We start from the raw sequence: 23,529 nt of genomic DNA on the forward strand, positions 1-23,529 counted from the left end.
TCACCCCTGTGGATCCGTTGGTGAAAGGTCAGGCTGCTCTCCCAGGGGAAGACCTTCCCACAGTCCTTAAACTTGTACATCTTCTGTCTGGAGTTACTCCGTGGTTGGGTTGCGTCTTCTTGAGAGTCTTCACCACACGTCCCTTTGAAAGAGCATTTTTGGTGTCTTCTTGGTGCGTGGCTCCCTTGCGTATCACCTGGTTGCCGTTGGTCATCATGCTCCACGTCCACCGTGGGGCTCTGGGGCTCCTCTTCGGGCCCTTGCAGCATCCCCCTCTGCTCTTCCCTGGGCTGGCACTGCTCCTCCTTCTGCTTGTCTGTCCCAGCCCCTGTGGGGAGACCAAGGGGGCTCAGTTGGGGGCTCTTAAGGCACATGAAGAGCAGCCACCTACTCCATGTCTCTGCCTGCTCGGCTCCCTCCCTTCCTTCTCCTCCTTCTCACGCCCCTCATGGTCTTGCCCATTAGCACCATGTTGTGCTTTGAGCCCCGAGGGCACCTGAGCCCCACCCAGACCCTCCCTCCCTTCTTCCTCCTCAGGGGGAGGACTCCTCACACTCCTCCCCTGCTCCAGCATGGGCTCCCTCCCATGGGAGACAGTCCTCCACGATCTTCCTCCCACGTGGGTCCCTCCCAGGGGCTCTGGGGGGGCATCTGCTCCTCCGTGGGTCTCCACGGGTGCAGGGCAGTCTCTGCTCCGTCGCACCTCCCCCCTCACCATTGATGTTTGCAGAGCTATTTCCCTCCCACCATCTGTTTCCTCGTCCTCCCTCCAGTTTCCCCTGTTTAAATATCTTGTCCCAGTGGTGGGGCCACCGTCGCTAATTGGCTCGGCCTTGGCCAGAGCCGAGTCCACCTTGGAGCCGGAGGAGATTTGAGCATCTTCTCCCAGGAGCCCCCCCTGTAGCCCCCTCCCCCGCTCCCAACCCCTCCACACACAAACCAGCACAACAGGGTGAAGCCAGGTGGGTGCTGAGCCCTGGTCAGGGGGTGCTGAGCACCCGAGAAGCAGCAGCGGGTACCTGCCCGTACCCTGTGTATGGTTTACAAGTAAGTAAGGACATGGGGGTACAGGTGTACAGGTGCCCATGGCTCTGTGTTTTTGTGTTTGTGTGTGTGTGTGTGTCCTCTTCCTACTCGACCTCATCCTGCATCCCTCCCCCTCCTCCATGTCTTCTTCTCATCCAGCCCTCTACCTCCTCCTCCCCCATACATCCTCCTTGTGCAACCTGGACCCGCGCCCACCCTTGGTCCCCACTTGCACCCCCCAAAACTCCACCCAAGCCAGGAAGGGCCGGGGATGGAGATGGGGCAGGTCAGGATGGGGCAGGGTTGGGCTGTTGGCTGCTCCCACCCGCTGGGAGTGAACCCAGGAAGGGGAAAAGAAGAGGAAAAATGAGAAAACCTCTAGATGGACCAAAAATTGTTTGCTAGGAGAGAGACAGAGACGAGGACACAGAGTGACAGAAAGGAGGAGACATCCAAAGGGCATCACTCACCCCTGCCCATGGGGAGATGGATGCTCAGCCAGTTCCTGACCAACCCCCACCCCAAACCCCCTTCCCTGCATTTTATGGCTGAGAACAACGTGATATGGCATTAAAACTCCACGGAACACTCACCAACGTGCAGAGTTTGCTGATGCCTCTTGAGGTTATAACTGTGCGGGAAGCTCTTCCCGCAGTGTGAGCAGGTGTACGGTTTATCTGCCAAGTGGGTGCATTGGTGTTTCATGAGGCTCGAGCGCCAGGAGAAGCGTTTCCCACACGTGGTGCAGACATAGGGCGTCTCCTTGGTGTGTGTCCTCTGGTGATGGCGGAGGATGCACACCCATGTGAATCTCTTCCCACATTCCTGGCACTTGAAGGGCTTCTCTCCAGTGTGGATCCGTTGGTGAGAGGTCAGGCTGCTCTCCCAGGAGAAGACCTTCCCACAGTCCTTACACTTGTACATCTTCTGTCTGGAGTTACTCCGTGGTTGGGTTGCGTCTTCTTGAGAGTCTTCACCACACGTCCCTTTGAAGGAGCATTTTTGGGGCCCTGTTGGTCTGTGGCTCCCTTGCGTATCATCTGGCTGCTGTTGGCCATCGTGCTCCACGTCCACCGTGGGGCTCTGGGGCTCCTCTTCAGGCCCTTGCAGCATCCCCCTCTGCTCTTCCCTGGGCTGGCACTGCTCCTCCTTCTGCTTGTCTGTCCCAGCCCCTGTGGGGAGACCAAAGGGGCTCAGCTGGTCCCTCTTAAGGGACATGAAGAGCAGCCACCTACTCCATGTCTCTGCCTGCTCGGCTCCCTCCCTTCCCTTCTCCTCCTCCTCACACCCCACATGGCCTTGCCCGTTAGCACCATGTTGTGCTTTGAGCCCCGAGGGCACCTGAGCCCCACCCAGACCCTCCCTCCCTCCTTCCTCCTCAGGGGGAGGACTCCTCACACTCCTCCCCTGCTCCGGCGTGGGCTCCCTCCCACGGGAGACAGTCCTCCACGATCTTCCTCCCACGTGGGTCCCTCCCAGGGGCTCTTGGGGGGGATCTGCTCCCCCGTGGCTCTCCATGGGTGCAGGGCAGTCTCTGCTCCAGAGCACCTCCCCCCTCCTGACGTCCTTCCTCACCCTCGCTGTTTGTAGAGGTATTTCCCTCCCACTCTCCTTCTCTTCCTCGTTCCCCCCAGCTTCCCCTTCTTAAATACCTTGTCCCAGACGCGCAGTCGCAGTCGCTAATTGACTCGGCCTTGGCCAGGGGCGGGTCCGACTTGGAGCCCGGGCAGCTTTGAGCATCTTCTCCCAGGAGCCCCCCTGTAGCCCCCTCCCCCGCTCCCAACCCCTCCACACACAAACCAGCACAACAGGGTGCAGCCGGGTGGGTGCTGAGCCCCGGGCAGGGGGTGCTGAGCACCCCGAGAGGCGGCAGCAGGTACCTGCCTGTACCCTGCCTGTACCCTGCCTGTATCCTGCCTGCGGGACTGGCAAGGGGGGGACACCCAGGAGTGCTGCGGGTTATGGGGGGCGGCTGGACGTGGATTCTCCATCCCTCAGGGAAATCCCTGCAGGGAAGGGGGGGCTGTGCGGGCAGGATACGCCCCCGTCCCCCCCCCCCGGATTATCTGGGTGTGCACAGGTGTGGAAGGAGATGGGGGGTGCGACCGCCCACGTGCCCATGGTTCTGTCTGTGTGTGTCCCCTCTTCCTGCCCCTCGCCCTCCCCCTCCTTTGTCCTCCCCTTCCCCCATCCCTCCTCCTTCTTCACCCCAGTCCAGCGCCCGCCCTTGTTCCCCACATTCACACACACCCCCGCAAACCTCACCCCACCCCGCAGGACCAGGGATGTGATGTCTTCAGGAAATTCTCTGCTCTGCTCGTTCCGAACTCGGGAATAGACCAATGCCAGGGTCAGTCACTGCTTGAAGAGTGTTGGGACAAAGGAAGGGACCAGGGGATAAGGGGTGAGTCACCCCAGCTTTGCATAACCAAGGGATGTCTGGCTAACGACTCTGCCCTGGAGGAGGGAGAGAAGTGTGAGCAGAGGGGAACATCCTGCCCCAGAGGGCAGAGAGGCTGGAGGAGTCTCTGAGAAGCAGGATGAGATAGGGCCAGGAATAGCTCTTGGGTTGGGTTGGGTCATCTGCCTGCTTGCGTCCCCCCTCCCCATCTCTTGTGCATCCCCCAAATCTATTCACTCTTCAACAAACAGGACACAAATCTGAAACCCATTATGAGCAAAATCCACTTTATTTGATAGAAACTTCAAAAAAAAAAGAGAGGTGTTCCTTTGATTTCCTGTAAGGGACGTACACACCCCCTGGGTCTGTGTGTATCCATCTACGTCTGTGTGCACCTACGTAACAACAGGAGCATCCCATACGCTCCATTTTGTTTGCAGGGTGCTGGATGAGTTTTGCTTCCTCAAACCACCCAAGAATTTTTTCTCTGGTTTACCCCATTGCCATCATCTCCTTCCTCGGGGTAAAATAGTCCCCAAGGAGCCATGGGTGAGAGCGGCTCATCCCTCCACCATCGTAGTCTGGTATTGCTGTATCACACCGGGAACCACAAACCCCTCGGCCTTGGTGAGCGCCATCATTGAAGTTCATCCTCACAGTTTAGAATCAGGTAATAATTAACGGTACACACATTTAACGAAGCGAGAGATGAACAGGGAGAGATAAACATACTAAGAGCAAATGGAGTAAAATACAACACGGTGGTCACAGCTTGTACCACACAACCAACATCCCACCAAGACGTCGTACCAAGACTGTCCAGCAGTTTGCTCAACGCTGGGTCTGGTTAACGACCTCGCTGCCTAACGAGCCTTTACAATCCCTTTGGACTCATGGGAGCAGCCTGGTTTCCCAGGAAGGCAGCGTTTCTTAAACATCGCCTCTGCCCAGACCCACGAGTCCTCAGGGAGATGCTGGGGCTCTTGGACATGATGGTCCCACGTGCTGGGGTGAAGGTGAAACAAAGAGCTTCACTCCACAGTCAGAATTGAGTATAACTGTTCAGCAGGGATTTTTTATTCGCAGCACTGGGTATCACTCCACCACAAGTGCCACAATTACTAACAAAACTCTCTGATTAATATACACAAATAACATACATAACCATTAGATTTCTTAGAAAAGGCAGCCTTATGCTAATGGCTTCTTAGAATTCATTTACATAGTCTGAGCACGCGTAGTAAAAATAGAGTGAGGGTCTTCTCCTCTCCTTAGGGGTCCACAGAGTCTTCCTCACACTGTCCATTAGTTGAACTTTAGGTTTCTCATGTCCATATCTGGTCATGGAGTGACCTCATCCATCCTTCAGCTCCCGTTTGTTCCAAGGAGGGCAGTTCAGACCAGCTTCCAGTCACTTCGCTTGACACTGGCGTCTTCTTAGACACTTGATTTTTAGGTTCCTGCTATTAGGGATGTACTCGGGGAGCTTGCCAGACTGTGCAAGGTCTGTCTTATCTTCACTAGTCAAGGACTTAAAGGTTTCAAAACATCGTACAAGTGGGTAATGACCGCAGAGTGTAGTTAGGGAAAAAAGTATGAATGAAATTACATACATTTCAGTAAAATATGGGAAAAAAAAAAAGCTACTAAAACACAAGTGATAGTTAAATTTAAAATTAAATGTCCTAGTTCACAGGTCCCTGTACATTACAAATTCAACTACACTTGTAGCAACTTCCCTTCATTTCTCCTCCTCAATGTCCCCAAAACCCTTCCCATTTTCCCTCCTTAAATACATTATCGCAGAGGCGCAGCCATCGCTGTTAATGAGCTCGGCCTTGGCCAGAGGCGGGTCCCACTTGGAGCCAGCGGAGCTTTGAGCAGCTTCTCACAGGGGCCATCGCTGTAGTTCCATCACCCACTGCCAAACCTCCCCCCCCCGCCACACAAACTCAGCACAGCATTGCCCCAACGGGACCTCCCCAGCCAAGGATGGAGGGGAAATCCCAGTATCTGCTGCGGTAATGCAAGCTGGGAAGAATCCCCTCCGCCAGGAAGGGATTTGCAGTGGTGGAGGATGGGTGCAGAGAGGCCTCCGTGTCCACAGACACACCTGGGAAATGTCCTTGGAGGCCATTTGCTATTGCCAGGACTGACTCAGGAACCCCCCTGCAGCAAGGAGGTTCTTCCAGGGCAGCTCCATCTGTTGGAGGTCTCCAGTCCAACCTCCTGCTCCCAGCAGGACCATCCCCACCGCTAGTTCAACCCAACCTGGGGACAGAGCAAATCCATCCCCAGGGCCATCTCCCAGCCCAGCACTGCTGCCACACTGGGAGCAGGAGTCCCAGCACAGCCCCACCACGTGCTTCTCCAGGCCATCCCCACCCACAGCTCCACCAGGGACTGCGACATCTCACGCTAAACCCCCCAAGGACTCACCATTGTGGATGGTTTGCTGATGCTTCTTGAGGTGATTACTCCGCTTGAAGCTCTTCCCGCAGTGGGAGCAGGGGTACGGTCTCTCTCCTGTGTGGATGCGTTTGTGCTTAGTGAGGTCTGAGGAACCGGAGACCCGTTTCCCACAGATTGTGCAGAGAAAAGGCTTCTCCTTGGTGTGTGTCCTCTGGTGACACCTGAGGTTTCCTCTCTGTGTGAAGCCCCTCCCACAATCCCAGCACTTGTAGGGCTTCTCTCCTGTGTGGGTCCGTTGGTGTTCATCCAGCCTGCTCCTGAATGTGAAGACCTTCCCACAGTGCTCACACTTGTGCTCCTTCCCTCTGGAGCTTCTCGGTGGTTGGGTTGTGTCTTCTTGAAGGTCTTCAGCACACGTCCCTTTGAAAGAACATTTTTGGGGTCTTCTTGGTCTGTGGCTCCCTTCTGTATCATCTGGCTGCCATTGGCCATCGTGCTCCACGTCCACCGTGGGGCTCTGGGGCTCCTCTTCGGGCCCTTGCAGCATCCCCCTCTGCTCTTCCCTGGGCTGGCACTGCTCCTCCTTCTGCTTGTCTGTCCCAGCCCCTGTGGGGAGACCAAAGGGGCTCAGTTGGGGGCTCTTAAGGCACATGAAGAGCAGCCACCTACTCCATGTCTCTGCCTACTCGGCTCCCTCCCTTCCCTTCTTCTCCTTCTCACACCCCACATGGCCTTGCCCCTTAGCACCGTGTTGTGCTTTGAGCCCCGAGGGCACCGGTGCCCCACCCAGACCCTTCCTCACCCCTTCCTCCTCAGGGGGAGGACTCCTCACACTCCTCCCCTGCTCCGGCGTGGGCTCCCTCCCACGGGAGACAGTCCTCCACGATCTTCCTCCCACGTGGGTCCCTCCCAGGGGCTCTTGGGGGGCATCTGCTCCCCCGTGGGTCTCCATGGGTGCAGGGCAGTCTCTGCTCCAGAGCACCTCCCCCCTCCTGACGTCCTTACTCACCCTCACTGTTTGCAGAGGTATTTCCCTCCTAATCTCCTCCTTTTTCTTCTCCTTCTTCTCCTCCTCATCCCAACTTCCCCTGTTTAATTCCCTTATCTCAGACCACGACGCCGTCGCTAATTGGCTCGGCCTTGGCCAGGGGCGGGTCCGACTTGGAGCCAGGGGAGCTTTGAGCATCTTCTCCCAGGAGCCCCCCTGTAGCCCCCTCCCCCGCTCCCAACCCCTCCACACACAAACCAGCACAACAGGGTGCAGCCGGGTGGGTGCTGAGCCCCGGGCAGGGGGTGCTGAGCACCCCGAGAGGCGGCAGCAGGTACCCCGCCTGTACCCTGCCTGCAGGACCGGCAAGGGGGGGACACCCAGGAGTGCTGCAGGTTATGGGGGGCGGCTGGACGTGGATTCTCCATCCCTCAGGGAAATCCCTGCAGGGAAGGGGGGGCTGTGCGGGCAGGATACCCCCCCCCCCACCCCAGGATTATCTCGGTGTGCACAGGTGTGGAAGGAGATGGGGGTGCGACCGCCCGCGTGCCCATGGTTCTGTCTGTGTGTGTCCCCTCTTCCTGCCCCTCGCCCTCCCCCTCCTTTGTCCTCCCCTTCCCCCATCCCTCCTCCTTCTTCACCCCAGACCAGCGCCCGCCCTTGTTCCCCACATTCACACACACCCCCGCAAACCTCACCCCACCCCGCAGGACCAGGGATGTGATGTCTTCAGGAAATTCTCTGCTCTGCTCGTTCCGAACTCGGGAATAGACCAATGCCAGGGTCAGTCGCTGCTTGAAGAGTGTTGGGACAAAGGAAGGGACCAGGGGATAAGGGGTGAGTCACCCCAGCTTTGCATAACCAAGGGATGTCTGGCTAACGACTCTGCCCTGGAGGGGGGAGAGAAGTGTGAGCAGAGGGGAACATCCTGCCCCAGAGGGCAGAGAGGCTGGAGGAGTCTCTGAGAAGCAGGATGAGATAGGGCCAGGAATAGCTCTTGGGTTGGGTTGGGTCATCTGCCTGCTTGTGTCCCCCCTCCCCATCTCTTGTGCATCCCCCAAATCTATTCACTCTTCAACAAACAGGACACAAATCTGAAACCCATTATGAGCAAAATCCACTTTATTTGATAGAAACTTCAAAAAAACAGAGAGGTGTTTCTTTGATTTCCTGTAAGGGACGTACACACCCCCTGGGTCTGTGCGAGTCCATCTATGTCTGTGTGCACCTACGTAACGACAGGAGCATCCCATACGCTCCATTTTGTTTGCAGGGTGCTGGATGAGTTTTGCTTCCTCAAACCACCCAAGATTTTTGCCGTGGTTTCCCCCGGTGCCCACGGGCACCTTCTCCAAGTGGGGCCCCTGATGGACAAGACACCTGGCGCCCACGTTGAATGACTTCCCGCAGAAGAGGCACGTGTGGGAGCTCTCCTGGGCGTGGATCCGCTGGTGCGTGGCGAGGTGGGAGCTGGTCTGGAAGGTTTTCTGGCATTGCTGGCAGCGGTTGGGCATCTCCCCGGGGTGGATCCGCTGGTGCAAGATGAGTGTTTGCTTCTGAGTAAAGGATTCCCCACAGTCAGAGCAGGAAGAAGGTTTCTCTCCAGTGTGGGTCCTCCGATGCGTGGAAAGGCTCGAGCTGTGGCTGAAGCACTCCCCACACTCCAGGCACTTGTACGGTCTCTCTCCCTTATGGATCCTGTGGAGGGAGATGAGGCTGGAGAAGTCCTTGAAGATCTTCCCACACTCGGGGCATTTATAGATCCCCTCTTGGTGCGGGCCACCGGCTTGCTCGTGGCTGCATGGGTGTTCTTCACGCCATCCCCTTGTCCCGTCGGTGTCTGCTCCTCTTTGATCTAGAACTTCTTCCGCACCACCTGGGGTGCTTGCCCTGGCTCCAGCTGGGTGCTCTTTTTGCCTGCTGGAGAAAGACAAAGCCATTTGTTGTGGTTTGAGCCCATGGGGGCAACTGAGCAGAACCCAGCCATTCTGTCACCCCTTCCCCCAGGGCTGGGAAGGAAAAGAGGAAGCAAAAGGCTCTGGAATGCAGATAAGAGCAGGGAGGGGTGGCTCACCTGTTAAGGATTCTGGCAAAAAGAACATCACTTTATTGAAAACACTAAGAGAAACAACACTTAACAGACAGAATGGGACAGTGAGAAGTGTTAGCACATCTTAAAGCCCTCCCCACACCCCTCCCTTCTTCCTGGCTCAGTTTTGTTCCCCATCTCTCTACCTCCTCCCCTGAGCAGTGCAGGGGCAGAGGAGGGGGGTGCTGTCAGTCCACCCCTTCTTCCTCCAGAGCCGGCGGCGACTCCTCTCCATTCTGCCCCTGCCCCACATGGCTCCTCTCTCCTCCACAAACATTCCCCAGTGTTGAGTCCATCCCATGGGCTGCAGCCGTTCCCGGGCTGCTCCCATGTGGGTCACCCGCACGTGTTTCAGTCCTCCCAGTGTTGGACTACAACAGCAGGGGCTTCTTCTCCCCTCAGAGTCTCGGCCTCCTTTACACGCAGCCGCCTGCTCCGCTGTGGAGGCCTCCCCAGGCCACAGGTGGGACTCTGCTCCCTTGGTGACCTCCAAGGTTGCAGAGGGGCAGCCCTGTCCTCTCACCACGGGATACAGGGGGGCTCTGCTCCGGCACCTCCTCCCTTCCTCTCCCTTTCCTTCCACAGACCTTGGTGTTCGCAGACATGTCCTTCTCCTAACTCCTCCTCAATGTCCCCAAAACCCTTCCCATTTACCCTCCTTAAATACGTTATCGCAGAGGCGCAGCCATCGCCGTTAATGAGCTCGGCCTTGGCCAGAGGCGGGTCCCACTTGGAGCCAGCGGAGCTTTGAGCAGCTTCTCACAGGGGCCATCGCTGTAGTTCCGTCACCCACTGCCAAACCCCACCCCCCACCACACAAACCCAGCACAGCATTGCCCCAACGGGACCTCCCCAGCCAAGGATGGAGGGGAAACCCCAGTATCTGCTGGGGTAATGCAAGCTGGGAAGACGCAGGAGGGGATTTGCAGTGGTGGAGGATGGGTGCAGAGAGGCTTCCGCATCCACAGACGAACCTGTGAAATGTCCTTGGAGGCCATTTGCTATCGCCAGGACTGACTCAGGAACCCCCCTGCAGCAAAGAGGTTCTTCCAGGGCAGCTCCATCTGTTGGAGGTCTCCAGTCCAACCTCCTGCTCCCAGCAGGACCATCCCCACCGCTAGTTCAACCCAACCTGGGGACAGAGCAAATCCATCCCCAGGGCCATCTCCCAGCCCAGCACTGCTGCCACGCTGGGAGCGGGAGTCCCAGCACAGCCCCACCACGTGCTTCTTCAGGCCATCCCCACCCACAGCTCCACCAGGGCCTGGGACATCTCACGCTAAACCCCCCAAGGACTCACCATTGTGAAGGGCTTGCTGATGCCTCCTGCGGTGATAAGTCTGCTGGAAGCTCTTCCCGCAGTGGGAGCAGGGGTACGGTCTCTCTCCTGTGTGCATGCGTTTGTGCTTAATGAGGTCTGAGGAACAGGAGACGCGTTTCCCACAGATGGTGCAGAGATACGGCTTCTCCTTGGTGTGTGTCCTCTGGTGACTCCGGAGGCCGCGTTTCAGTCTGAAGCCCCTCCCACAATCCAAGCACTTGAAGGGCTTCTCTCCTGTGTGGATCCGTTGGTGTTCCTGCAGCTTGCACCTGAAGGAGAAGACCTTCCCACAGTGCTCACACTTGTGCTCCTTCCCTTTGGAGCTTCTCTGTGGCTGGGTTGTGTCTTCCTGAGTGTCTTCACCATACGTCCCTTTGAAAGAGCATTTTCGGGGTCTTCTTGGTGTGTGGCTCCCTTGCATATCATCTGGCTGCTGTTGGCCATCGTGCTCCACGTCCACCGTGGGGCTCTGGGGCTCCTCTTCGGGCCCTTGCAGCATCCCCCTCTGCTCTTCCCTGGGCTGGCACTGCTCCTCCTTCTGCTTGTCTGTCCCAGCCCCTGTGGGGAGACCAAAGGGGCTCAGCTGGTGCCTCTTGAGGGACATGAAGAGCAGCCACCTACTCCATGTCTCTGCCTGCTCGGCTCCCTCCCTTCCCTTCTCCTCCTTCTCACACCCCTCATGGTCTTGCCCATTAGCACCATGTTGTGCTTTGAGCCCCGAGGGCACCTGAGCCCCACCCAGACCCTCCCTCCCTTCTTCCTCCTCAGGGGGAGGACTCCTCACACTCCTCCCCTGCTCCAGCGTGGGCTCCCTCCCACTGGAGACAGTCCTCCACGATCTTCCTCCCACGTGGGTCCCTCCCAGAGGCTCTTGGGGGGCATCTGCTCCCTCGTGGGTCTCCTCGGGTGCAGGGCAGTCTCTGCTCCAGACCACCTCCCCCCTCGTGCCGTCCTTCCTCACCCTCACTGTTTGCAGAGGTATTTCCCTCCCACCCACCTTCTCTTCCTCGTTCCCCCCAGCTTCCCCTTCTTAAATACCTTGTCCCAGACGCGCAGTCGCAGTCGCTAATTGACTCTGCCTTGGCCAGGGGCGGGTCCAACTTGGAGCCCGGGCAGCTTTGAGCATCTTCTCCCAGGAGCCTCCCCTGTAGCCCCCTCCCCCGCTCCCAACCCCTCCACACACAAATCAGCACAACAGGGTGCAGCCGGGTGGGTGCTGAGCCCCGGACAGGGGGTGCTGAGCACCCCGAGAGGCGGCAGCAGGTACCTGCGTGTACCCTGCCCACTGTTCACAAGGATGTAAGGAGATGGGAGAAGTGTACAAGTGTCCATGGCTCTGTGTGTCTGTCTCCATGTGTCCTCCCCTTCCTTGTCCTCAGCTTCCATCCCTCCCACTCCTCCATCCTTACTCTCCTCCATCGTTCTACCTCCTCACCTCCACCCCTTCACCTTCTTCAACCTGGACCAGCTCTCATTCTTGCTCTCCAATTTCACCCCCCAAAACTCCCCCCACCCCCTGGGAGGGCCAGGAATGGAGATGGGTTGGGTCGGGATGGGGCAGGGTTGGGCTGTTGGCTGCTCCCACTCACTGGGGGTGAACCCAGGAAGGGGAGAAGAAGAAAAATCAAGGAAACCTGTGGGTGGAGGTAAAAATAGTTCAATCACAGGAGACAGACAGGAAAAATGCAAAGGCCATCACTAACCCCCACTATAGGGGGATGGATGCCCAGCCAGTTCCTGACTAACCCCCCCCCCCCGCCCCCAACCCACTTTCCTGCATTTTATGGCTGAGAACGACATGATATGGGAATAAACGTCCACTGAATGCTCACCCTTGTGAAGAGTCTTCTGATGCCTCTTGCGGTTATAACTCTGATGGAACCTCTTCTTGCAGCGCGAGGAGGGCTTCAGTGTCTTAACCTTGTGGATCCGTCGGTGTCTGATATAGCTCGAGTACCATGAGAAGCGTCTCCCACATGTGGTGCAGACATAGGGCTGCTCCTTGGTGTGTATCCTCTGGTGACACAGTAAGCTCAATCTCTGTGTGAAGCTCTTCCCACAGTCCTGGCACTGGAAGGGCTTCTCACCCCTATGGATCCATTGGTGACGGCTCAGGTTGCTCGCAGTAGTGTAGACCTTCCTACAGTCCTTACACTTGTACTTCTTCCTTCTGGAGGTTATCCATGGTTGGGTTGTGTCTTCTTGAGGGTCTTCACCATACGTCCCTTTGAAAGAGCATTTTCGGGGTCTTCTTGTTCCGTGGCTCCCTTGCGTATCATCTGGCTGCTGTTGGCCATCGTGCTCCACGTCCACCGTGGGGCTCTGGGGCTCCTCTTCGGGCCCTTGCAGCATCCCCCTCTGCTCTTCCCTGGGCTGGCACTGCTCCTCCTTCTGCTTGTCTGTCCCAGCCCCTGTGGGGAGACCAAAGGGGCTCAGTTGGGGGCTCTTGAGGCACATGAAGAGCAGCCACCTACTCCATGTCTCTGCCTGCTCGGCTCCCTCCCTTCCCTTCTCCTCCTTCTCACACCCCACATGGCCTTGCCCGTTAGCACCATGTTGTGCTTTGAGCCCCGAGGGCACCTGAGCCCAACCGAGACCCTCCCTCCCTTCTTCCTCCTCAGGGGGAGGACTCCTCACACTCCTCCCCTGCTCCAGCGTGGGCTCCCTCCCACGGGAGACAGTCCTCCACGATCTTCCTCCCACATGGGTCCCTCCCAGGGGCTCTGGGGGGGCATCTGCTCCTCCGTGGGTCTCCATGGGTGCAGGGCAGTCCCTGCTCCGTCGCACCTCCCCCCTCCTGCTGTCCCTCCTCACCATTGATGTTTGCAGAGCTATTTCCCTCCCACTATCTGTTTCCTCGTCCTCCCTCCAGTTTCCCCTGTTTAAATATCTTGTCCCAGTGGTGGGGCCACCGTCGCTAATTGGCTCGGCCTTGGCCAGAGCCGAGTCCACCTTGGAGCCGGAGGAGCTTTGAGCATCTTCTCCCAGGAGCCCCCCCTGTAGCCCCCTGCCCCGCTTCCAACCCCTCCACACACAAACCAGCACAACAGGGTGCAGCCAGGTGGGTGCAGAGCCCTGGTCAGGGGGTGCTGAGCACCCGAGAGGCAGCAGCAGGTACCTGCCCGTACCCTGTGTATGGTTTACAAGTAAGTAAGGACATGGGGGTACAGGTGTACAGGTGCCCATGGCTCTGTGTTTTTGTGTTTGTGTGTGTGTGTGTGTGTGTCCTCTTCCTACTCGACCTCATCCTGCATCCCTCCCCCTCCTCCATTTTACTTCTTCCATCCAGCCCTCTACCTCCTCCTCCCCCATACATCCTCCTTGTGCAACCGGGACCAGCGCCCACCCTTGGTCCCCACTTGCTCCGCCCCAACATTCCCCCCCAACCCAGGAAGAGCTGGGGATGGAGATGGGGCAGGTCAGGATGGGGCAGGGTTGGGCTGTTGGCTGCTCCCACCTGCTGGGGGTGAACCCGGGAAGGGGGAAAAGAAGAGGAAAAATGAGAAAACCTCTAGATGGACCAAAAATTGTTTGCTAGGAGAGAGACAGAGACGAGGACACAGAGTGACAGAAAGGAGGAGACATCCAAAGGGCATCACTCACCCCTGCCCATGGGGAGATGGATGCTCAGCCAGTTCCTGATCAACCCCCACCCCAAACCCCCTTCCCTGCATTTTATGGCTGAGAACAACGTGATATGGCATTAAAACTCCACGGAACACTCACCAACGTGCACAGCTCGCTGATGCCTCTTGAGATTATAACTCTGATGGAACCTCTTCCCGCAGTGGGAGCAGGGGTACCGTCTCTCTCCTGTGTGGATGCCTTGGTGTTTCCTGAGGCTCGAATTAATGGAGAAGCATTTCCCACACGTGGTGCAGACAAAGGGCTTCTCCTTGGTGTGTATCTTCTGGTGACACAAGAGGATCGATCTCTGTGTAAAGCTCTTCCCACAATCCTGGCACTTGAAGGTCTTCTCACCCCTGTGGATCTGTTGGTGACAGCTCAGATTGCTCCGAGATGTGAAGACCTTGCCACAGTGCTCACACTTGTACTGTTCCTTCTCTCTGGGGCTGCTCTGTGGTTGGGTTGTGTCTTCCTGAGAGTCTTCAGCGTACGTCCCTTTGAACGAGCATTTTCGGGGTTCCCTCAGTCTGTGGCTCCCTTGCGTATGATCTGGCTGCTGTTGGCCATCGTGCTCCACGTCCACCGTGGGGCTCTGGGGCTCCTCTTCGGGCCCTTGCAGCATCCCCCTCTGCTCTTCCCTGGGCTGGCACTGCTCCTCCTTCTGCTTGTCTGTCCCAGCCCCTGTGGGGAGACCAAAGGGGCTCAGCTGGGGGCTCTTAAGGCACATGAAGAGCAGCCACCTACTCCATGTCTCTGCCTGCTCGGCTTCCTCCTTCTCCACTCTTCTCTCTAATTTCATCCCCCCGTAACACCCCACCCCCTGGGATGGCCGGTGATGGAGATGGGGCAGGTCAGGATGGGGCAGGGTTGGGCTGTTGGCTGCTCCCACCCGCTGGGAGTGAACCCAGGAAGGGGAAAAGAAGAGGAAAAATGAGAAAACCTCTAGATGGACCAAAAATTGTTTGCTAGGAGAGAGACAGAGACGAGGACACAGAGTGACAGAAAGGAGGAGACATCCAAAGGGCATCACTCACCCCTGCCCATGGGGAGATGGATGCTCAGCCAGTTCCTGACCAACCCCCACCCCAAACACCCTTCCCTGCATTTTATGGCTGAGAACAACGTGATATGGCATTAAAACTCCACGGAACACTCACCAACGTGCACAGTTTGCTGATGCCTCTTGAGGTTATAACTCTGCTGGAAGCTCTTCCCGCAGTGCGAGCAGGTGTACGGTGCATCTGCCATGTGGATGCGTTGGTGTTTCATGAGGCTTGAGTGCCAGGAGAAGCGTTTCCCACACGTGGTGCAGACATAGGGCGTCTCCTTGGTGCGTGTCCTCTGGTGAGGCTGAAGGACCCATAACCATGTGAATCTCTTCCCGCATTCCTGGCACTTGAAGGGCTTCTCTCCAGTGTGGATCCATTGGTGAGAGGTCAGGCTGCTCTCCCAGGGGAAGACCTTCCCACAGGCCTTATCCTTGTGCTGCTTCCCTCTGGAGTTACTCCGTGGTTGGGTTGTGTCTTCTTGAGAGTCTTCAGCATACGTCCCTTTGAAAGAGCATTTTCGGGGTGTTCTTGGTCTGTGGCTCCCTTGCGTATCATCTGGCTGCTGTTGGCCATCGTGCTCCACGTCCACCGTGGGGCTCTGGGGCTCCTCTTCGGGCCCTTGCAGCATCCCCCTCTGCTCTTCCCTGGGCTGGCACTGCTCCTCCTTCTGCTTGTGTGTCCCAGCCCCTGTGGGGAGACCAAGGGGGCTCAGTTGGGGGCTCTGAAGGCACATGAAGAGCAGCCACCTACTCCATGTCTCTGCCTGCTCGGCTCCCTCCCTTCCCTTCTCCTCCTTCTCACACCCCTCATGGCCTCCCCCGTGGGTCTCCACGGGTGCAGGGCAGTCTCTGCTCCAGAGCACCTCCCCCCTCGTGCCGTCCTTCCTCACCCTCTCTGTTTGCAGAGGTATTTCCCTCCCACCCTCCTCCTCTTTCTCCTCCTCCTCCCAACTTCCCCTGTTTAAATCCCTTATCTCAGACCACGACGCCGTCGCTAATTGGCTCGGCCTTGGCCAGGGGCGGGTCCGAATTCCTGGAGCCCGGGCAGCTTTGAGCATCTTCTCCCAGGAGCCCCCCCTGTAGCCCCCTCCCCCGCTCCCAACCCCTCCACACACAAACCAGCACAACAGGGTGCAGCCGGGTGGGTGCTGAGCCCCGGACAGGGGGTGCTGAGCACCCCGAGAGGCGGCAGCAGGACCTGCCTGTACCCTGCCTGTACCCTGCCTGCGGTACCGGCAAGGGGGGACACCCAGGAGTGCTGCAGGTTATGGGGGGCGGCTGGACGTGGATTCTCCATCCCTCAGGGAAATCCCTGCAGGGAAGGGGGGGCTGTGCGGGCAGGATACGCCCCCGTCCCGCCCCCCCGGATTATCTGGGTGTGCACAGGTGTGGAAGGAGATGGGGGGTGCGACCGCCCGCGTGCCCATGGTTCTGTCTGTGTGTGTCCCCTCTTCCTGCCCCTCGCCCTCCCCCTCCTTTGTCCTCCCCTTCCCCCATCCCTCCTCCTTCTTCAGCCCAGACCAGCGCCCGCCCTTGTTCCCCACATTCACACACACCCCCGCAAACCTCACCCCACCCCGCAGGACCAGGGATGTGATGTCTTCAGGAAATTCTCTGCTCTGCTCGTTCCGAACTCGGGAATAGACCAATGCCAGGGTCAGTCGCTGCTTGAAGAGTGTTGGGACAAAGGAAGGGACCAGGGGATAAGGGGTGAGTCACCCCAGCTTTGCATAACCAAGGGATGTCTGGCTAACGACTCTGCCCTGGAGGGGGGAGAGAAGTGTGAGCAGAGGGGAACATCCTGCCCCAGAGGGCAGAGAGGCTGGAGGAGTCTCTGAGAAGCAGGATGAGATAGGGCCAGGAATAGCTCTTGGGTTGGGTTGGGTCATCTGCCTGCTTGTGTCCCCCCTCCCCATCTCTTGTGCATTCCCCAAATCTATTCACTATTCAACGAACAGGACACAAATCTGAAACCCATTATGAGAAAAATCTATTTTATTTGATAGAAAATTCAAAAAAAAAGAAGAGGTATTCGAGTTCCTGTAAGGGATGTACACACCCCCTGGGTCTGTGTGTATCCATCTACGTCTGTGTGCACCTACGTAACGACAGGAGCATCCCATACGCTCCATTTTGATTGCAGGGTCCTGGATGAGTTTTGCTTCCCCCAAACCACCCAAGATTTTTGCCGTGGTTTCCCGCACTGGTCCACAGGCACCTTCTCCAAGTGGGACCCCTGATGGACAAGACACCCAGTGCCCACACTGAATGACTTCCCGCAGAACAGGCATGTGTGGGAGCTCTCCTGGACATGGATACACTCGTGTGTGGCGAGGTGGGAGCTGGTCCAGAAGGTTTTCTGGCATTGCTGGCAGCAGTTGGGCATCTCCCCGGGGTGGATCCGCTGGTGCAAGATGAGTGTTTGCTTCTGAGTAAAGGATTCCCCACAGTCACAGCAGGAAGAAGGTTTCTCTCCAGTGTGGGTCCTCCGATGCGTGGAAAGGCTTGAGCTGTGGCTGAAGCACTCCCCACACTCCAGGCACTTGTACGGTCTCTCTCCCTTATGGACCCTGTGGTGGGAGATGAGGCTGGAGAAGTCCTTGAAGATCTTCCCACACTCGGGGCATTTATAGATCCCCTCTTGGTGCGGGCCACCGGCTTGCTCGTGGCTGCATGGGTGTTCTTCACGCCATCCCCTTGTCCCGTCGGTGTCTGCTCCTCTTTGATCTAGAACTTCTTCCGCACCACCTGGGGTGCTTGTCCTGGCTCCAGCTGGGTGCTCTTTTTGCCTGCTGGAGAAAGACAAAGCCATTTGTTGTGGTTTGAGCCCACGGGTCAACTGAGCAGAACCCAGCCATTCTGTCACCCCTTCCCCCAGGGCTGGGAAGGAGAAGGAGAAGCAAAAGGCTCTGGAATGCAGATAAGAGCAGGGAGGGGTGGCTCACCCGTTAAGGATTCTGGCAAAAAGAACATCACTTTATTGAAAACACTAAGAGAAACAACACTTAACAGACAGAATGGGACAGTGAGAAGTGTTAGCACATCTTAAAGCCCTCCCCACACCCCTCCCTTCTTCCTGGCTCAGTTTTGTTCCCCATCTCTCTACCTCCTCCCCTGAGCAGTGCAGGGGCAGAGGAGGGGGGTGCTGTCAGTCCACCCCTTCTTCCTTCAGAGGCGGGGGCGACTCCTCTCCATTCTGCCCCTGCCCCACATGGCTCCTCTCTCCTCCACAAACATTCCCCAGTGTTGAGTCCGTCCCATGTGCTGTAGCCGTTCCCAGGCTACTCTGACATGGGTCACCCCACGTGTTTCTGTCCTCCCAGTGTTGGACTACAACAGCAGGGGCTTCTTGTCCCCTCAGAGTCTCGGCCTCCTTTACACGCAGCCGCCTGCTCCGCTGTGGAGGCCTCCCCAGGCCGCAGGTGGGACTCTGCTCCCCTGGTGACCTCCAAGGGTGGCAGAGGGGCAGCCCTGTCCTCTCACCACGGGATACAGGGGGGCTCTGCTCCGGCACCTCCTCCCTTCCTCTCCCTTTCCTTCCACAGACCTTGGTGTTCGCAGACATGTCCTTCTCCTAACTCCTCCTCAATGTCCCCAAAACCCTTCCCATTTTCCCTCCTTAAATACGTTATCGCAGAGGCGCAGCCATCGCCGTTAATGAGCTCGGCCTTGGCCAGAGGCGGGTCCCACTTGGAGCCAGCGGAGCTTTGAGCAGCTTCTCACAGGGGCCATCGCTGTAGTTCCGTCACCCACTGCCAAACCCCCCCGCCCCCGCCACACAAACCCAGCACAGCATTGCCCCAACGGGACCTCCCCAGCCAAGGATGGAGGGGAAACCCCAGTATCTGCTGGGGTAATGCAAGCTGGGAAGACGCAGGAGGGGATTTGCAGTGGTGGAGGATGGGTGCAGAGAAGCTTCCGCATCCACAGACACACCTGTGAAATGTCCTTGGAGGCCATTTGCTATCGCCAGGACTTACTCAGGAACCCCCCTGCAGCAAGGAGGTTCTTCCAGGGCAGCTCCATTCCTTGGAGGTCTCCAGTCCAACCTCCTGCTCCCAGCAGGACCATCCCCACCGCTAGTTCAACCCAACGTGGGGACAGAGCAAATCCATCCCCAGGGCCATCTCCCAGCCCAGCACTGCTGCCACGCTGGGAGCAGGAGTCCCAGCACAGCCCCACCACGTGCTTCTCCAGGCCATCCCCACCCACAGCTCCACCAGGGACTGCGACATCTCACGCTAAACCCCCCAAGGACTCACCATTGTGAAGGGCTTGCTGATGCTTCTTGAGGTGATTACTCCGCTTGAAGCTCTTCCCACAGTGGGAGCAGGGGTACGGTCTCTCTCCTGTGTGGATGCGTTTGTGCTTAATGAGGTTTGAGGAACAGGAGACGCGTTTCCCACAGATGGTGCAGAGATACGGCTTCTCCTTGGTGTGTGTCCTCTGGTGACTCCGGAGGTTTCCTCTCATTGCAAAGCCCCTCCCACAATCCCAGCACTTGTAGGGCTTCTCTCCTGTGTGGATCCGTTGGTGTTGCTGCAGCTTGAACCTCCAAGTGAAGACCCTGTCACAGTGCTCACACTTGAACTCCTCCTTCTCTGTGGAGCTGCTCTGTGGTTGGGTTGTGTCTTCTTGAGGGTCTTCAGCGTACGTCCCTTTGAAAGAGCATTTTCGGGGTCTTCTTGGTCGGTGCCTCACTTGCATATCATCTGGCTGCCGTTGGCCATCGTGCTCCACGTCCACCGTGGGGCTCTGGGGCTCCTCTTCGGGCCCTTGCAGCATCCCCCTCTGCTCTTCCCCGGGCTGGCACTGCTCCTCCTTCTGCTTGTCTGTCCCAGCCCCTGTGGGGAGACCAAAGGGGCTCAGTTGGGGGCTCTGAAGGCACATGAAGAGCAGCCACCTGCTCCAGCAGCTTCCACCAAGACCAGCACCACCCAGGACGGTGCTGCCAGCTGCTGGAGCCCTTGTGTGTGTGTGTGTGTGTGCAGGTACATGAAGGTGTGGGGGTGGTGTTTGTATGTGGGTTTACATCAGTGTCATTGTGTAGAAGTGTGTAAGGAGATGGGGGTGCAAGTGCATGGGTGCCCATGGCTGTGTGTATGTGTCCCCTGTTAGTGATACTCCTCATCCTCCTTCATCCTTCCTCTTCCTGCTGGTCCTCCTCCTCCATCCCTCCCACTTCTTCACCCTGCAACAGAGCCCACCCTTGGTCCCCAATTTGACACTCTCCAAAACTCCCCCCAGCCCCGGGAGGGCCAGGGATGGGATGGGGCAGGTCGCGATGGGGCAGGGTTGGGCTGTTGGCTGCTCCAACCGCTGGGGGTGAACCCGGGAAGGAGAAAAGAAGATAAAAGCAAGAAAACCCGTGGGTTGAGATGAAAAATATATCAATAGGAAGAGAGAGATAGAGAGGAAAAATGCAAAGACCCTGCCCATGGGGAGATGGATGCCCAGCCAGTTCCTGACTAAAATCTGGCCAACCAACACCCCCAAACCCCCTCCTCTCCATTTTATTGCTGAGCACGATGTGATACGAGTTTAAGCCTCAACTGAGGACTCACCATTGTGGAAGGATTTCTGATGCCTCCAGAGGTGATGCTTTACCCGGAAGCTCTTTGCGCAGTGCGAGCAAGGGTACGGGGTCTCTCCCGTGTGGATGCGTTGGTGATTGATGATGTTCGACCTAAAGGAGAAGCGTTTTCCCAACGTGGGGCAGAGAAAGTCCTTCTCCTTGGTGTGTGTCCTCTGGTGACTCCAGAGGCTTTTTCTCTGTGTGAAGCCCCTCCCACAATCCCAGCACTTGAAGGGCTTCTCTCCTGTGTGGATCCGTCGGTGACGGCTCAGGTTGCTCCCAAAAGTGAAGACCTTCCCACAGTCCTTACACTCGTACTTCTTCTCTCTAGAGCTACTCCATGGTTGGGTTGTGTCTTCTTGAGAGTCTTCATCATATGTCCCTTTGAAAGAGCATTTTCGGGGTCTTCTTGGTCTGTGGCTCCCTTGCGTATCATCTGGCTGCTGTTGGCCATCGTGCTCCACGTCCACCGTGGGGCTCTGGGGCTCCTCTTCAGGCCCTTGCAGCATCCCCCTCTGCTCTTCCCTGGGCTGGCACTGCTCCTCCTTCTGCTTGTCTGTCCCAGCCCCTGTGGGGAGACCAAAGGGGCTCAGTTGGGGGCTCTTAAGGCACATGACGAGCAGCCACCTACTCCATGTCTCTGCCTGCTCGGCTCCCTCCCTTCCCTTCTCCTCCTCCTTCTCTCCCCTGTTAGCGCCATGTTGTGCTTTGAGGTCCGAGGGCACCTGAGCCCCACCCCGAAACTCCCTACCTCCTTCCTCCTCAGGAGGAGGACTCCTCACACTCCTCCCCTGCTCCGGCATGGGCTCCCTCCCACGGGAGACAGTCCTCTCACCACGGGATACAGGGGGGCTCTGCTCTGGCACCTCCTCCCTTCCTCTCCCCTTTCCTTCCACAGACCTTGGTGTTCGCAGACATGTCCTTCTCCTAACTCCTCCTCAATATCCCCCAAAACCCTTCCCATTTACCCTCCTTAAATACATTATCGCAGAGGCGCAGCCATCGCCGTTAATGAGCTCGGCCTTGGCCAGAGGCGGGTCCCACTTGGAGCCAGCGGAGCTTTGAGCAGCTTCTCACAGGGGCCATCGCTGTAGTTCCGTCACCCACTGCCAAACCCCACCCCCCACCACACAAACCCAGCACAGCATTGCCCCAATGGGACCTCCCCAGCCAAGGATGGAGGGGAAACCCCAGTATCTGTTGGGGTAATGCAAGCTGGGAAGACGCAGGAGGGGATTTGCAGTGGTGGAGGATGGGTGCAGAGAGGCCTCCGCGTCCACAGACACACCTGTGAAATGTGCTTGGAGGCCATTTGCTATCACCAGGACTGACTCAGGAACCCCCCTGCAGCAAGGATGTTCTTCCAGGGCAGCTCCATTCCTTGGAGGTCTCCAGTCCAACCTCCTGCTCCCAGCAGGACCATCCCCACCACTAGTTCAACCCAACGTGGGGACAGAGCAAACCCATCCCCAGGGCCATCTCCCAGCCCAGCACTGCTGCCACGCTGGGAGCAGGAGTCCCAGCACAGCCCCACCACGTGCTTCTCCAGGCCATCCCCACCCAAAGCTCCACCAGGGACTGCGACATCTCACGCTAAACCCCCCCTAAGGACTCACCATTGTGGATGGTTTGCTGATGCTTCTTGAGGTGATTACTCCGCTGGAAGCTCTTCCCGCAGTGGGAGCAGGGGTACGGTCTCTCTCCTGTGTGGATGCGTTTGTGCTTAGTGACATTTGAGGAACAGGAGAAGCGTTTACCACAGATGGTGCAGAGAAAAGGCTTCTCCTTGGTGTGTGTCCTCTGGTGACTCCGGAGGTTTCCTCTCATTGCAAAGCCCCTCCCACAATCCCAGCACTTGTAGGGCTTCTCTCCTGTGTGGGTCCGTTGGTGTTCCTGCAGCGTGCACCTCCAAGTGAAGACCTTCCCACAGTGCTCACACGTGTGCTCCTTCCCTTTGGACCTTCTCTGTCGTTGGATTGTGTCTTCTTGAAGGTCTCCAGCACACGTCTCTTTGAAAGAGCATTTTCGGGGTCTTCTTGTTCCGCGGCTCCCTTGAGTATCATCTGGCTGCTGTTGGCCATCGTGCTCCATGTCCACCGTGGGGCTCTGGGGCTCCTCTTCGGGCCCTTGCAGCATCCCCCTCTGCTCTTCCCTGGGCTGGCACTGCTCCTCCTTCTGCTTGTGTGTCCCAGCCCCTGTGGGGAGACCAAGGGGGCTCAGTTGGGGGCTCTTAAGGCACATGAAGAGCAGCCACCTACTCCATGTCTCTGCCTGCTCGGCTCCCTCCCTTCCCTTCTCCTCCTTCTCACACCCCTCATGGTCTTGCCCATTAGCGCCATGTTGTGCTTTGAGCCCCGAGGGCACCTGAGCCCCACCCAGACCCTTTCTTGATCCTTCCTCCTCAGGGGGAGGACTCCTCACACTCCTCCCCTGCTCCGGACGGGAGACAGTCCTCCACCATCTTCCCCCCATGTGGGTCCCTCCCAGGGGCTCTGGGGGGGGCTTCTTCTCCCCCGTGGGTCTCCATGGGTGCAGGGCAGTCTCTGCTCCAGAGCACCTCCCCCCTTTTGCCGCCATTCCTCACCCTTGCAGTTCGCAGAGGTATTTCCCTGCCACCCTCCTCTTCTTCCTCCTCCCAGCTTCCCATGTTTAAATACCTTGTCCCAGTGGTGGTCCCACCGTTGCTAATTGGCTCAGCCTTGGCCAGAGCCAAGTCCAACTTGGAGCCGGGGGAGCTTTGAGCATCTTCTCCCAGGAGACGCCCCTGTAGCCCCCTCCCCCACTCCCAACCCCTCCACACACAAATCAGCACAACAGGGTGCAGCCGGGTGGGTGCTGAGCCCCGGGCAGGGGGTGCTGAGCACCCCGAGAGGCGGCAGCAGGTACCCTGCCTGTACCCTGCCTGCAGTTCACAAGGATGTAAGGAGATGGGAGAAGTGTACAAGTGTCCATGGCTCTGTGTGTCTGTGTCTATGTGTCCTCTCCTTCCTTGTGCTCAGCTTCCATCCCTCCCACTCCTCCACCCTTACTCTCCTCCATCGC

The 23,529-nt window shown here is 57.7% G+C and overlaps 1 protein-coding gene across 1 annotated transcript; it reads right to left on the reverse strand.

Moving 5' to 3' along the window:
- Positions 1 to 1,404: 1,404 nt before the first annotated feature.
- LOC141917322 (uncharacterized) lies at positions 1,405 to 23,526 on the reverse strand. Its single transcript, XM_074810429.1, has 17 exons — positions 23,517 to 23,526; positions 22,100 to 22,496; positions 20,515 to 20,814; positions 19,175 to 19,464; positions 18,893 to 18,991; positions 18,460 to 18,627; positions 18,218 to 18,350; positions 17,038 to 17,821; positions 16,489 to 16,579; positions 15,022 to 15,414; positions 13,960 to 14,359; positions 12,070 to 12,404; positions 10,283 to 10,609; positions 8,208 to 8,577; positions 5,863 to 6,150; positions 1,620 to 1,957; positions 1,405 to 1,427 (listed from the first exon to the last, which is right to left on the reverse strand). The coding sequence occupies exons 1-17, from the start codon at positions 23,524 to 23,526 to the stop codon at positions 1,405 to 1,407; spliced, it is 4,746 nt and encodes a 1,581-aa protein (XP_074666530.1).
- Positions 23,527 to 23,529: the final 3 nt, after the last annotated feature.

The sequence above is a fragment of the Strix aluco genome, chromosome 37, assembly GCF_031877795.1.
Source record: "Strix aluco isolate bStrAlu1 chromosome 37, bStrAlu1.hap1, whole genome shotgun sequence".
In the NCBI taxonomy this organism is placed as follows: Eukaryota; Metazoa; Chordata; class Aves; order Strigiformes; family Strigidae; genus Strix; species Strix aluco.